Source organism: Globicephala melas, chromosome 17, assembly GCF_963455315.2.
Source record: "Globicephala melas chromosome 17, mGloMel1.2, whole genome shotgun sequence".
NCBI classification, from domain to species: Eukaryota; Metazoa; Chordata; class Mammalia; order Artiodactyla; family Delphinidae; genus Globicephala; species Globicephala melas.
The window spans coordinates 4,757,290-4,770,271 of NC_083330.1; the positions used below are offsets into that span (position 1 = coordinate 4,757,290).

Consider the following 12,982-nt stretch of genomic DNA (forward strand, 5'->3'; position numbering starts at 1 on the left):
TTTGATGTTTCAGATAAGGTGTTTATCAGGTTCTTAAAGCATTTAGAAAATGGCTCAAGGGACAATTTTTAGCCCTTTTACCTTTAACATATTCATTATATTGGGTTGTGTTGAACAGATTCAGTTGTTCCTTCCTTCTTCTGAAACTCTTCCCTACTCAAATAACTTAAGAATCTAAGACATTATCAACATAAAGAGGACAATTTGTTATTTATTTCCTATACATTTGGAAACACATCAAAAAGAACAAGTATTCCAGGTTGTGTAAGTAAAGTTATTCAGTAGAACTTTTTTCTTTTTTCTTGGGTGTGTGTGTGCATGTGTGTGTATGTGTGTGTGCACGTGTGTGTAACAGGTAATTTTTTATATATATTATTTTTCCAAAGAACAAGATTCTAAATAAAAAACATTAAAACATTCCTGGAAGGAACCAATATTTTGATTACACAGCTTAAGGGGCAAATGATTATCAAAACAAAACTTCAAAGATCGCTATAGATACATGTTTCAGTTCTCAGGCTTTTCAAATCTCAAAGACAGGAGCATTGTATTTCATTCAGCAAATAACAATTTAATCCTTACAAAGGAAAATTTCCAGAATACCAAACCAAAATGTATACAGTGACAACCAGGATTATGTTAAAAACAAAGGAAAGAAAAAGAACACCTTTGTATGATATTAAAACAGAGAGTATCCTTAAAATTGGGAAACTATGTTGATAAAAACATATTCATTAATTTATTTAGCTGTAAGATGTCTGTTTATTAAAATATTTAGGTTATAATAAATATGCAGGTATTGAATTTTATCAGAATTAGCCCACATTTATAAATCATCTTCCAAAGCAGCTAAATACCTTATAGAATTTCGAATAGCAAAATTAGGCATATAAATTTCAAATAAGAATCTCAGCCTATGAGGTTTCTCTAATTTTAACTGAAATAAAGATTTTGAGTATACAATAACTTTAGCTTATTTCTGTAAATTGGTACAATTTAATGGTAGCTTCAGAAAAAAGATGTTCAACAGGTAGTATTTCTCAGGCATTAAAAAAGCTCAGTACAGTCAATTCAAAGAAGCAATCATGCTCTGCTCTATCTAAATAAGGCTCTCTGAGGAATTACAGGTTTATACTTGTGCGCTCTGAGTGCATTTTCTGATTCAGAAAAGTAACTAGTTGTGTAAAACCCAAACATGAAGTAAGTTTCATACCATTCTTTGTGAGATAGAAAAAAAAAAAAAAATCACAATACCAGCACTTTTATTTAGGTTGACAGTAAACTAATCACAACTTGAAGTGTCCAAACAACCTCAATAACTCAATGGTCTAATGTAACTGGAAGAAATACTTTTCCTTCACTTTTACAGAAACTGAATTTATTGATATTAGTATCTGGTTTGTGAAAGTGGCAACTATTCAAGATCTAAAAGTCCCACTTATTTTAAACACATAACCGAATTCTGACCATTTATAGTCAATGTAACTGTCTTGAGCCAAAATAACAATGAAAATGTACGATAAATTTCAAAGGTTTTATAAGTATTAATGGCATTCCAAAACCTCTGGAAAGATTATTGGGGGGGGGGGAGTTTCTCTTCTCCTTTGACAGTTTAATCACTTTCCAATCAATTTTGATTTAACAGTGGTTCATGGGATTAATTTTTTAATGAGTTCTTAGAAAGTTGCAATTGCTTCCAAAATCAGAAACCACACTACACCAATGTAATGCTGTCATGGAGATGTTTACAGAAAGGTGCAGATAAGAGCTCAGAGGTGAACACAGGTTAACACACACTAGACTTCAAAATAATAATTTGTACAGTATGGCAAGACAAAATATTCTGTATAAGAAGTCTAAAACTCCAGCCCTAATTTTAATCCATTTCTATAAATCATAAAAACAAGGGAAAATAGGCATCTATTCCAGAAACTTCATATACCTGTGGAAAACGGAACACAAGTAAATTCTATTCGAGATTAACCTTAATCTCCAATAGAGGACAGCAAACAACCTACACATTTTAAATTTTGGAAATACTGTGAAAATCTAAGCCATTAGACTCAATAGTAGTTTATGATCAGTAAACATTTCCTGTTAAATAACACAAATAAATTCAACCTAAAAGATGCAAACTGGTAGGTCACAGGACTTTAAAACCTTTCCATTTCAAAGGCGCAGAGTTACAGCACATGTATAGGATGGGGTTTTAAAATGGGTATGCGTAAACTTTTCCATGGTGTTGGTGTATGTGCTTTTTTTCCCTTAAAGAAATGTCTCCTGCTTACAGTGTAAAAGAATCTCCACCACTCTGTCTGGAGTTTTCAACCAGAAGTCCTCAATGTACCTTAAGCCAAATTGAATATTAGGTATTTTACAGCTTTTACAAAATGGCTGTAAAATTCACATTATGGGCATACACAGCTCTTTGATCTCACTGCACAGAATTCATAGCTGTTCAATAATGCTATACCATTACACCACACACCTTAAACTATTCCCATTTTTCCACAATTCCTTCCAAAATCAGCTTCCAAAGCAAAGCAATGTAACATGCAAAGTTCCTGGGAGGGCTTGTTACACAAAAGAACAGCTTGGATACAAACTGATCTTCACAATATCCATCTTCTGTTGGGCTTGCTTATCCCTCCTTTCCCTCCATCACTGCTAAAGGTGGGTGCATTTGAGTAATGGAAAGAGGAGACTCTTCCATCACCACACCCTCCCAGAACCTCTGCTTCTGATCCTCACGCAGGGATTCTGTGTAGGTGATGAAAATCATCAGAAAAGAGAAGCTGTCCCTTTAAAATGCCCTGCTCTGTCCCATATCCCACGTGGAACCAACATCAGCAGCACTTTCCCATTAACTTCAATGTGATGCAAGAGGCACCATCCTTTTCTATACGTAAAACCAGAAAACCTCAGCTGAACATTCCTTCCTGAGGATGAGCACGTGAAGCAAACGTGTCAGGAAGGGATAAACCCAGCAACTGCCCACCCCACCCCAAAAGGTGCTCCAGTCTTGCACACCAGCCTCTGTGTGCAGCATCACCTCTCTACCCCTCCTCTGTAGAGCCTAGTTTGAAGAAACGAGGGAGCCACCAACAAAACCTGAAGCATAAATGCGACGAAAATGCCATCTAAAGCCGGAAAGGTTTATTCTTCCAATCACACATATTAACTCTATTAAGAAAATGGCATCACTTTTTTTTCCAACGGAGGGGGGGGGGAAACCCCGCAACGATCATTAAAAGAGAGTTATAAAATAGCAAATATAGTGTTTATCTTATCTCAGATCAGTCCACATTACCAATAAGTTTAGCAGTTTCTGCACTACCACCTCCCCCCCTCCCTCCCCCTCCTTCTCGAGCATCGGATTTTCACGTTTTCTCATTGTCGGTTGAGTTATAAAAGGCTTTTGCCCTTCGAAAGTTTTAAAAAATAAATAAATATTAACTCCTTGGTCCCTGCAAAGTCAAAATGGGCTTCAGGGGAAAGGCGGTTCATCCTTCTACCTTGAGCGAGAAAAGGGGGAGCATCCCGGATTTTTTGGGATTTTTTTGCGATTTTTAAAAAATTTTTATTTGGTTATATGCCTGAGTTCTCCCTCCATTTTGGTTGTTTATGATACTGACAACAAGCTGTCCCTGCTCTGTGCAGATCTCCTGCTTTCATTTACCACCCCTCCTCCCGCAGGCACACACCCCGGGCTCACACCTCCCCGTAGACCCCGCACCCCGACCCCGACTCGCCCACCTGAGGAAAGGGCAAAAACAAATCCGTTTCTCCAAAAAAGAAAAACCTCTTTTGAAAAAGGGGCAAAGTTCCCCCAAGTCACTCAAAGTGCCCCCCAAATATTGCCGACTGCGGGTTTCCGCCAGGCCCTTTGGGAAGCGACCTTCCCCCGGGATGTTTTGGTGGAAAATGCGGAGAGTTTACTCGTAAAACTGAATTTATATTAATTTTTCCCTTATTTTTCGGGTCTCTAATGTCTTCCGCTCTCGCTGCTGCCGCTGCCGCTGTCACAATATTCACAGCACCAGAGCGGAGGAGGAGGAGGAAAACTTTTCAAACTTTCCAGACCCTGAAGAAAGGGTTTTTTTTTTTTCCCACCGACCTCACCTTCGGGTCTCCAGCCGCATCGCCCCCTGCCCTGTCAGCAGCGACTCCGGGAGTCCTCGCACCCCCGCTGAATGATTTTATTTTATTTTTTATTATTATTTTTCTCTCTGGGGTCCTGAGCAGGGGCTGAGAGTAGCACAAACTTTTCCTCCTCCTGCCGCCGCCGCGGCTCCTCTGCCCCCTCGGCGAGTCCCATAATTTAAATAACCCTGATATTTCTCCCGCTAAACGCCTCTCCGCCGCCCCGGACCCCGGGAGAACTCACCGCGGGGCTTTAACATCCTCCCTCCGGCCCGTCCGCCGCCTTTACACCGCCCGCGGAATTTCTAATAATTTTTTTCTCATATTTCGGGCTGGACGCGGCGGGCCTGGAAATTGTTTCCTTACGCCTCTTTCCAGCAGCCATTGTAGTGTATGCGCTGCCCCTGCAGCCCAACTTGCAGCTGCCGCCGCCGCCGCCGCCGCCGCCACCGACGTCGCGCCCACCGCTGCCTCCCCCGGCCCGCTCGGCCGCCGCCCCCGCCTCCCGCCGGCCCGCCCCCTGCCCCCGCCCGCCGCTGTGCCCGCCCCCCCGCAAGCTCCGCCCCGGGGTCGACCACTGGACGCCGCCGCCGCCGCAGCTGGGCCCGCCGATTGGCCTTCCACGCCGCCCGTCAAGCCGAAGTGTTAAGAGGCGGGCCGCGGCGCGGGGGGGGTCGCGCGGGGCGGGGCCGCGCGCGCCGCCCCGCCCACTCCTCCCGCCTCGGCCCTCCTCCCGCCGGCCGGGGGCGGGGCGAGGCCCGTCCGCCCCCGCCGCGCCAGGCCCCGCTCAGCTGTCAGTCAGGCGGCGGCGCGCCCCGATTGGGCCGGCGGCCGCCGGGGAGCGGGGGCAGCACGTTGGGATGCGCGCTACTTAAGGTCCCGCTGCGTGAGCCATTGACGTGTTTGGAGCTGGAGACGGCCTGGGCGCTGGTGAAGCGGCGGCCCGAGGTGAGTAGTTCCCCGCCCTTCCCTCTGCGGCGGCTGCCGGGCTGCGGGAAGAGACTGGCGCGCCTGGGCCGCCGCGGGGCCCGCATCCGCTTTTCCGGCGTGACGCCGCTTCCACCAGGCCTCGCCTGGGCGCGGGCCCCTTCCCGTCACATCCTCCCCGCAACACGGGTCTTCTCGGGCCGGGGACGAGGAAGTTGCCCCCTGCCTGGGCACCCCCGGCCCTTCCTTCACCCTTTTTCCCAGCCTTTGGAGCGTAAATGCCTAGCCCTGCCCCCAGTTCCCTGCGTTTTCCTCTCCCCCTGCTCTTCTGGGCGCCGTCGAAGGTGAAGGTCGGGGCAAGGTGGGTTCACCTGCGGCCGCCGTCGGGGGGCCGGGCAGCTCGTTGGAGGTAGCGGGGCCTGGGGCTCGCCTGGCTCCAGAGTCTCCGTTCGCCTTCCCCGCCCCCTCCGCAGGGCCACCGCTACTTCCTGACCCTGCCTGCCTGCACCCAGCCGTGGGTTAAAGGCTTGAGGGCCTCGCAGGACGTGTTTCAGCTTCCCGACGGTTGCCCTGCGGTGTGGGAGGGCCGCAACCCCTGCCTGGGCAAGGACCAGCACGGGAGGGGTGGGCTGGACGGGTCAGCAGCGTTCGCGTCCCCCTTCCTTTGCAGAGCTGCTCGGAGTGGCGACCTGAACCACTGGGTGGGAAATCAAGAAATACTTTTTAAAGCAGTTTGCCCTTTGGAAAAGATTTTAGGGCTATTCCTCAAACGTGCCGTGCTTTTGCGGCCCCTCTCTCAAATCGTTGGTTTCTTTCTGACTGTCCCCTGCAAGTAGAGCTTCGTCACGTTTGTTTGGTACCTTCAGAAACTAAGTAGATAAGGCCTCGCTGGCGGAACACTCGAACTTGACTTCAGCCCCGCTCCTCACTGTAAACTGACATTTCCTCTTCATTTCCAGTTGATACATGAGGATTCATGCAAAGAAGGTGACAGTCGGAAATCCAAACTTAGATTGACTTGTATTTAGAATCCGGAAGGGAGAGGAAATGAAAGGTGGATAAACTCCTACAGCAGACCTGATTCGGTATATGTGATGTTACCTCGGTGTTATTTGTAAAGAATTTCTGACCCATGACAATGATAAAATGCGAACCAGAACACTTTCACAGGAGGCAGGCAACCTGAGTTCTGTCTGCATCTGATCGTTGTTGAGATTATATCCAAGGCATATGAACAACTAAGCAGAGTTCTTTGCTCTCACAGCATAGGACAGATGTAGAAAGGAAGGCTGTGAATTTACTTAGTGCCCTCACCTCTCATAAGAAGAAGTGAAGGCTGCAAAGGAATTGTATTCAGGAGAGGAAGAAGCTTCTACATATAGTTGAACAGCATCTTGAATTTCCTTTTTGCTAAGATGTTTCTGCTAGCTAGGTATACTCATGTATTGGTCAGTGAAGATGATAAAATAGAAGGATTACTTAGTGGGTACTGAAAAGACCCCCGAACGATTAGACTTTTTTCCATCCTTCTTTGCAGAGGTTATCTCCTTTAGCCTGGACATCGTGATCTTTCTCTTAATAGAGAAACGGAACTAGTTGACTCAAGATTCAGAATACCTTCACTTTTCAGGAGCTGGTGGGGTTTGATTGTTTTTCCTGAATGTACTTTATTTCTTTTAACATGACTGATATGTTTTGATGGTCCCATCTTGGGCAAGGAAAGTAGAAACCACTTTGTACAAAAATTCTGAGCTCTGTCTGGTTATACTGATGCAGTTTTTATTCAGTGGTGTTTTTGGTAAGTCATACTGCATTATTTGCTGGCTTCTCCTTAGACCTGTAGGTAAAAGACAGTTAAGCTAGAACACCATTCAGGAGTAAGTTCCTTAAACTTAGTGCAGAGCATTTAAAAATATTTGTGGGTGGCTTAATCGATAGTATGCTAATACGTTGAAATAAACAAAAAATTACCTTTTAGTAATTAACAGTCAGTTGATTATTTTTTTTTTAGTTTTCCCTTTTAGTTCATTTCTATGACATGTCTTTGAAGATAATAGTATACCAATTTCAATTAACTTCATTATAGAGAGTAGTTGTCCTGGGATAGAGTCGACATACTTGTTATATGAGTATACAGCTTGACTTGGAATCACTAATTGGCCCTTAGAGAACTGTGGTCATCTTTAATGGATAAAGGCTTCTTCAGAGCTGTATCTCTGTATACGGCTTTAGTTGGAAGATGAATGCTGTACAGTAGCATTCCCTGACTTCCTTCAACCCTGGGAAGTATCAGCTAAATAGAAGATGCCCCTGGAAGTTAAGTTTCAGATTTTCTTTTTTTAATTTTTCAGAATGTCAACTAAGTAATAACTTTGTTTTGTTTTTGTTTTTGGTATATCGGCCATCCCAGGGCTGGCCATGGAGTAGACATTCACGTACTTTAGTTAACAAATGTTTTTGCTAAAGTTGGGTTGTACTAAAGTATTCCACCCTTATTTTGTGTGCTAATCCATATATAATAAGGAAGTAATAGAGTGCATGCGGTATTCTTAGGTTTCGTTAATACATTTAATTGCTTAACCTTTAGAAATAGGAGTAAACGAAAACCAAATTTTAGCTGAACTATCTTTCGTTCTGGACATTGTAATCAAATTTCAGTAGATGCACTTTAGGAATTTAAATAAGGCCTTTGTGCTGAGGCACAAGTCAGTGCAAAGGAGAATCACATCCAAGTCTTTACTCTGAAAATACAGAGGTTATATGAGTTCCTCACTGGATAATCATTATGGCAGAATTAACTTTTCAAGTACTTGTGGAGCTGATGAGATTTACTAGCTTATATTGTCATCCACTGTGTAACTCTTCCCCAACATCTGCCTGCAGGAAGAAGACAGGTAGGATGCCCGTGGTAGCTGGAAGGCTGAGAGATCCTGACATAAATCCTTGCTTGTTGGTAAGCCAGATCGCTTTTAATTGTCGTGAGTATCGAGTTGGAAAAACAGGCTTCTTCTGATTTTGTGGGCGTCAGTTTTCTGCAGTTCTTAAATAAAGTTATTTCTGTACGAGAAATATTCCTGGCCTGTGTATCCTTATTTCACTAGAGCATTTTTAGATATTCATAATCTAGCTAACAAGGATTCATCTCTTTTAAGTTTCCCTAATTTGTATAACATCACTGTTATACTAGACAAGCATGTGTAACACAGAGGAAATTCTTGAGTCCAAACATGCAAAGATGGAAAGTAGGTATTTTTAAACCGTCCCTGAAATTTATGTTTTGATAGCAACGCCTTCATCATGTCCCTGAGACAACCTGCTGAGGATGAGGGTTGAGAACTGAATTAGGCTATTTAAAGCCTGAAGGTTTTCACAAAGGTATCATGTAAACAGAACATTTCGTTGTAATGGTAAAGCTTTATTGGCATTTATTTGGTAAGATTTAGCGGTTCTTACTTGTGGCATTGTCACTCTTGAATAATGCAGTCGTTGGACTGGTGCTATGAAAATTATATTCCCGATCCTATATGCATTTTCCAAATATACACATTCGTTAAATATTTGGCTTAGAAGATTAGCTTTGCTACATATATGACATCTGTTTAACGGCTTTACTAAGTCTCTTTAGCTAGACCATGTTTCTTAGATCTGTGAAGGAAGTTACCTTCCCCTTTATTTAAAGCTTCCCTTTAGCTGGAGTCTCGGAATCATGCCTTTCACTTTGAAGTTTGTTCTCCAATCTACTTCCAGTTCAGACAGCTGAAATTTAACTCCCAAATGGCAGCTACCCTCCTTTGAACTCTTAGCCCTGTGTTGCTCCTTGTGGTTTTGAAGTGATATTAATGATAACCTATTAAAATTGCTTGCATAATTGTGTACTTACTTGCGTAATGGAGCAAATGATAGCCGAACACACGTTGAGATGAATGTCGTTAAGTTACCTTGCAGACCAGTCATTAGCAACTTACTTAGGTTCTCGAAACCACCTTAACTCAAACATTCAAGGCCAAGCGAGAACTTGGAGGGGCGGAGAGCTGCCCTCTGAGTCGGGAGACTGAGTTTTGCTTCCACATACAGCAGTGATTCCCTCCCCGCTCCAGCCCGCCTCCTGTGGCTTGTGGGATCTTAGTTTCGAGACCAGGGATTGAACCCAGGCCCCGGCAGCGGAAGCACCGAGGCCTAACCACTGAGCCGCCAGGGAACTCCTTGCACCGTGATCTTGAGCATGTCGCACCTTGCCTCGGCCTCTTCATTGACCGGTTACTGGGTTAAGTGATCTCAGTCAGTGCTTCGACTCAAATTCCTGTGATCAGGTGTTCAGAAAACTGACGCCACTGTGAAAAGGAAGATGTCTGCTTTGAGCAGAACGAATGCTGGGTTAGTTGGAAAGATAATTCTGTTCCTGTTCATTATCTGTTCGTTCAAATGAACAAAAAGGAACTATTTCACATTACCTGCTCTGGGGGGGAAGCAGCTTCAGAAGTTTGTTTTTTTTTAGATGCCATTCCACCTCTTAAATGATACCTATCTTATATATTTAAGGAATCTGATGCTTCTACCAGATGTATGGATGAATATAACTATGACAAAGAAAGGTGTTCCACTCACTTCTTGAAGTACAAAAACTGCCGGAAGTTCTGGGTAAGCCTAGTTTGGTTACCTTTATGTTGAAACTCATCTGCTCAGCTTGAAACTGAAGCCTGAAGTTTGTCAGCACCCACAATCCTTCCTTAGTGATGGCTGTCGGAAACTTACCTTTTTGACTTTATCCTCCGTGTGCCCTAAAGGATCCTTGGGCGCTCTCGTTAGCTGCCTCACCCTCTGCCCACGTGTAAGGACGCAGCTCTGATAGAGGTGTGTCTTCCTACGTGCATAAGTGCCTGCGGCCCTAAAGCGATAGCCTTGTTAACAATTGGAGTTTTCTGGAGGTGAGCGGAATAGGTGGCTCGCCCCGTCACAACACGCATCAGGCTTCCTTTTCTCTTCTTCCTCTCCCGCCATCACCCGTGGTCCCATTTTTGGCGGACGTTGCCATATAATTTCTGTTTCTCTGAGCTCTGGATCCAGCTGCTTCCTGTCCCTCTGCTAGCTTACCTGTTGGTTTCATTTGGCCATTACTCCGTAGCTCCTCTCGATGGGCCTGAAGTTACAAAGTGTGTCCCCACCCCAGTTACAGTTAACATATTCCTGTGGGAACAATCACTTCTGTTTAATTGAGAATCGTCTGAAAACAGTATCTGGAGTCCTAGAATGCATTCTTTGTTGTTTTTTTTAAACTCGGTTTTTTACGTTTCCTTTCTGAAGACCACAATAGCAGATTACTGGTAACTGATTCGCATTTAGTACTTGACTGATTTTGGTTTTTCTTTTTTGCACATACACACAGAATTCTATCATGATCCAGAGAAGACGGGATGGAGTGAAGCCGTCTATGCCTGCAGCAGCAGAGAGAGACATAATCTTGCAAGCAATGGGCAAGATGCCCTATTGAGTGTTTGCATTAAAGTGGTTTATTTAACTCAGAAGCAGATGAATATGTTTAATAAGTGGTTACGGTAACTTCTTAAGACCTTCCAGGCCTTACCCAGACAGATCTCAGATTCCACCAGGGGAAGCCCTGTGTCCTCTGTGTTTGCTCTCAGTGCCATAACGAGAGCAGGCCGCTCTGGCAGTGCCGCGTCACCGAGTTTACAAGACTTCCTGAAGGCAGGGGAGCGTCAGGAAAGAGTCCATGAAGAGTCGAGCTTTTCCGCTGAGTTTCGAAAGAGAAGTAAGTCGGGAACGAGGAAGGACTTAATGGGGGTGAAAGGGAAGCAGTGCTTGTGATGTGAGTGACGACATGATGGAGGGAAAGCTGGAGCCACATCTGGAGAGCAGTGTGTAGACGGTTCCCCCTGGAGGGTGAGGTGGGGGACTGAGTGGTGGGGAGAAGACGGGAAGGTAAGTCCAGGGTGGCTGCGTGGTGGGCGTCTAATCCCAGTGCGTTAGATCCCTGCCCTGACTTCACTCACGTACCTCGGTTTAAAAAGGTTAGGGGAGCAGGGGAAAGGCAAGGTTGGCTGAAGTGGCGTGAAAAAGAACCGGCTGTCTTCATTTTCTTTCTTTAAGGAAAGGCTTAGTCAAAAGATTCTATAAAATCTATGAATACTGGACAACCTTGTGAAGCCGTAGTATCCTTGAACCACAGTAATGGAAAGAAAAGGTGATACTTTCAGAAGTAGGATCTCTGCTTGCAGGGTGAGGTGGACCAGGAGAGTTTGGGGCTCATCAAGTGATTGCAGCACCGGGTGAGGCCGGAGCTCAGCTTCATTTAGTGATACGAAAGCAGGAACGTTCAGCATAGTGACCAGGTGGATTGTGGAGCAGCTCTCAGACTCACCACCTTTTAAAATCCAGTTTGTTTCATTTACAGAATTGTAAAAGATACATTATTTGATAAAATTTGATGTACTTATAAAGTCAGCGAAAACAAATAGTTTGTGTCCCTTGTTTTCATCTGGTCCTGGAGCAGGAGTAGTGTTTTAACGGATGCTGACAACAGACTATCCTTCTCGTTGGTCTGAATCCAAAACCCAGGTCAGATGGTTTTAAACCATATGATCTTGATTTCCAAATGTGATTCTATTTGAATAAAAGATGGATTCTTTCAGAAATTCTTTGATTTGTACTGATTGCTCTAAAATGATGGGTTAAAATAGCTGACAAGAAACTAATACATACTGTGTAAGAAGCATTTCAGAACTTTTAAGCTTGTTCAGGGGTTTGGAATTTTAATGTCACCCTTTTAAAGGTACATACCAACAGCAGCATTCATCCGGTAGCTATTTGTCCTGGCCTAGCTCTTTTTTTTAACAGCAGGTTCATTGAGATGCAGTTTGTAAACCATATAAGCCATCTATTTAAAGTGTACAATGCGATGGTTTTTAGTGTACTGACAAAGTTGTGCAGCTGTCCCCACAATGGATTTTAGGGGGCATCACCCCAGAAAGCAAGCCTGTACCTGTTAGCACACAGTTCCTTTCCTCCTAACACCACCCTTCCTCCACTTCCCCAGCACGTAGACAACTGCCAGCGTACCTTCTGTCTCTAGAATTGCCTGTTCTGGACATTTCCAGAAATGGAATCATGCAATGTGGTCTTTGGTGGCTGGCGTCTTTCACTTAGCCTCATGTTTTCAAGGTTCATTCCTGTTGCGTGTATCAGTACTTCCTTCCCTTTCACTGCTGAGTAACCTTCGATTGTATGGCTGTACCACCTTTTATTTACACACTCATCAGTTGATTGGTATTTGGGTTGTTTGCACTATTGGCTATTTTATGAGTCATGTTGCTTCTTGAACTTCTGTGCATGAGGTTTTGCGTGGACGTTAATTTCTTTCTGGATGTATACCTAGCAGTTGAATTGCTGGGTCATACGGTAACGTGTTTAGCCTTTTGAGGAACCAGCAAACTGTTTTCCAAAGTGGCAGCACCATGTTGCAATGTATCAGAGTTCCAGTTTCTCCACATCCTCATTAACCCTTATTATCTGCGTTTGGTCACAGCCATTCTAGTAGGCGTGAGCTGGGGTCTCACTGTGGTTTTGATTTGCGTTTCCCTGATGCCCAGCGATGCCGAGCATCTTCACTTGCGTCTTGGCCACTTGTATATCTTCTTTGGAGAAATGTTCTTCTGGGTCCTTTGCTCATTTTTAAATTAGGTTGTGTATCTTTATTACTGAGTTGTCAAGAGTCCCTTACATACTAGATACAAGTCCCTTATAAGATACATGGTTTGTGAATTTTATCTCCCATTCTGTGTGGGTTGTATTTTCACCTCGTGGTGTCCTTTGAGACACAAAAGCTTTTAATTTTGATGAAGTCCAATTCATCTTTTGTTGTAGCTTTCGGTGACATATCTAAGAAAAGGTCCAAAGG

At 44.1% G+C, this 12,982-nt stretch overlaps 2 protein-coding genes across 3 annotated transcripts in view; one reads left to right on the plus strand and one right to left on the minus strand.

The window, feature by feature from the left end:
* The window catches only part of PLAG1 (PLAG1 zinc finger), a 51,201-nt gene extending 46,637 nt beyond the window's left edge, over nucleotides 1-4,564 (minus strand). The window contains exon 1 of the mRNA XM_060287473.2: nucleotides 4,388-4,564. The gene's annotated coding sequence lies outside the window, so the exon portion shown is untranslated. The remainder of the gene's footprint in view (nucleotides 1-4,387) is intronic.
* Nucleotides 4,565-4,954: 390 nt separating this feature from the next.
* CHCHD7 (coiled-coil-helix-coiled-coil-helix domain containing 7) lies at nucleotides 4,955-10,592 on the plus strand. 2 transcript variants are annotated; one of them, XM_030859718.2, is made up of 4 exons: nucleotides 4,955-5,091; nucleotides 7,954-8,023; nucleotides 9,610-9,708; nucleotides 10,454-10,592. In XM_030859718.2, exons 2-4 carry the CDS (start codon nucleotides 7,970-7,972, stop codon nucleotides 10,556-10,558), a joined length of 258 nt encoding a protein of 85 aa, XP_030715578.1. In that variant the 5' UTR covers nucleotides 4,955-5,091; nucleotides 7,954-7,969; the 3' UTR covers nucleotides 10,559-10,592. The 2 variants fall into 2 exon arrangements, with proteins under 2 accessions (XP_030715578.1, XP_030715576.1); XM_030859716.3 differs by lacking the exon at nucleotides 4,955-5,091 and adding an exon at nucleotides 5,167-5,431.
* The last annotated feature ends 2,390 nt before the right edge of the window (nucleotides 10,593-12,982 follow it).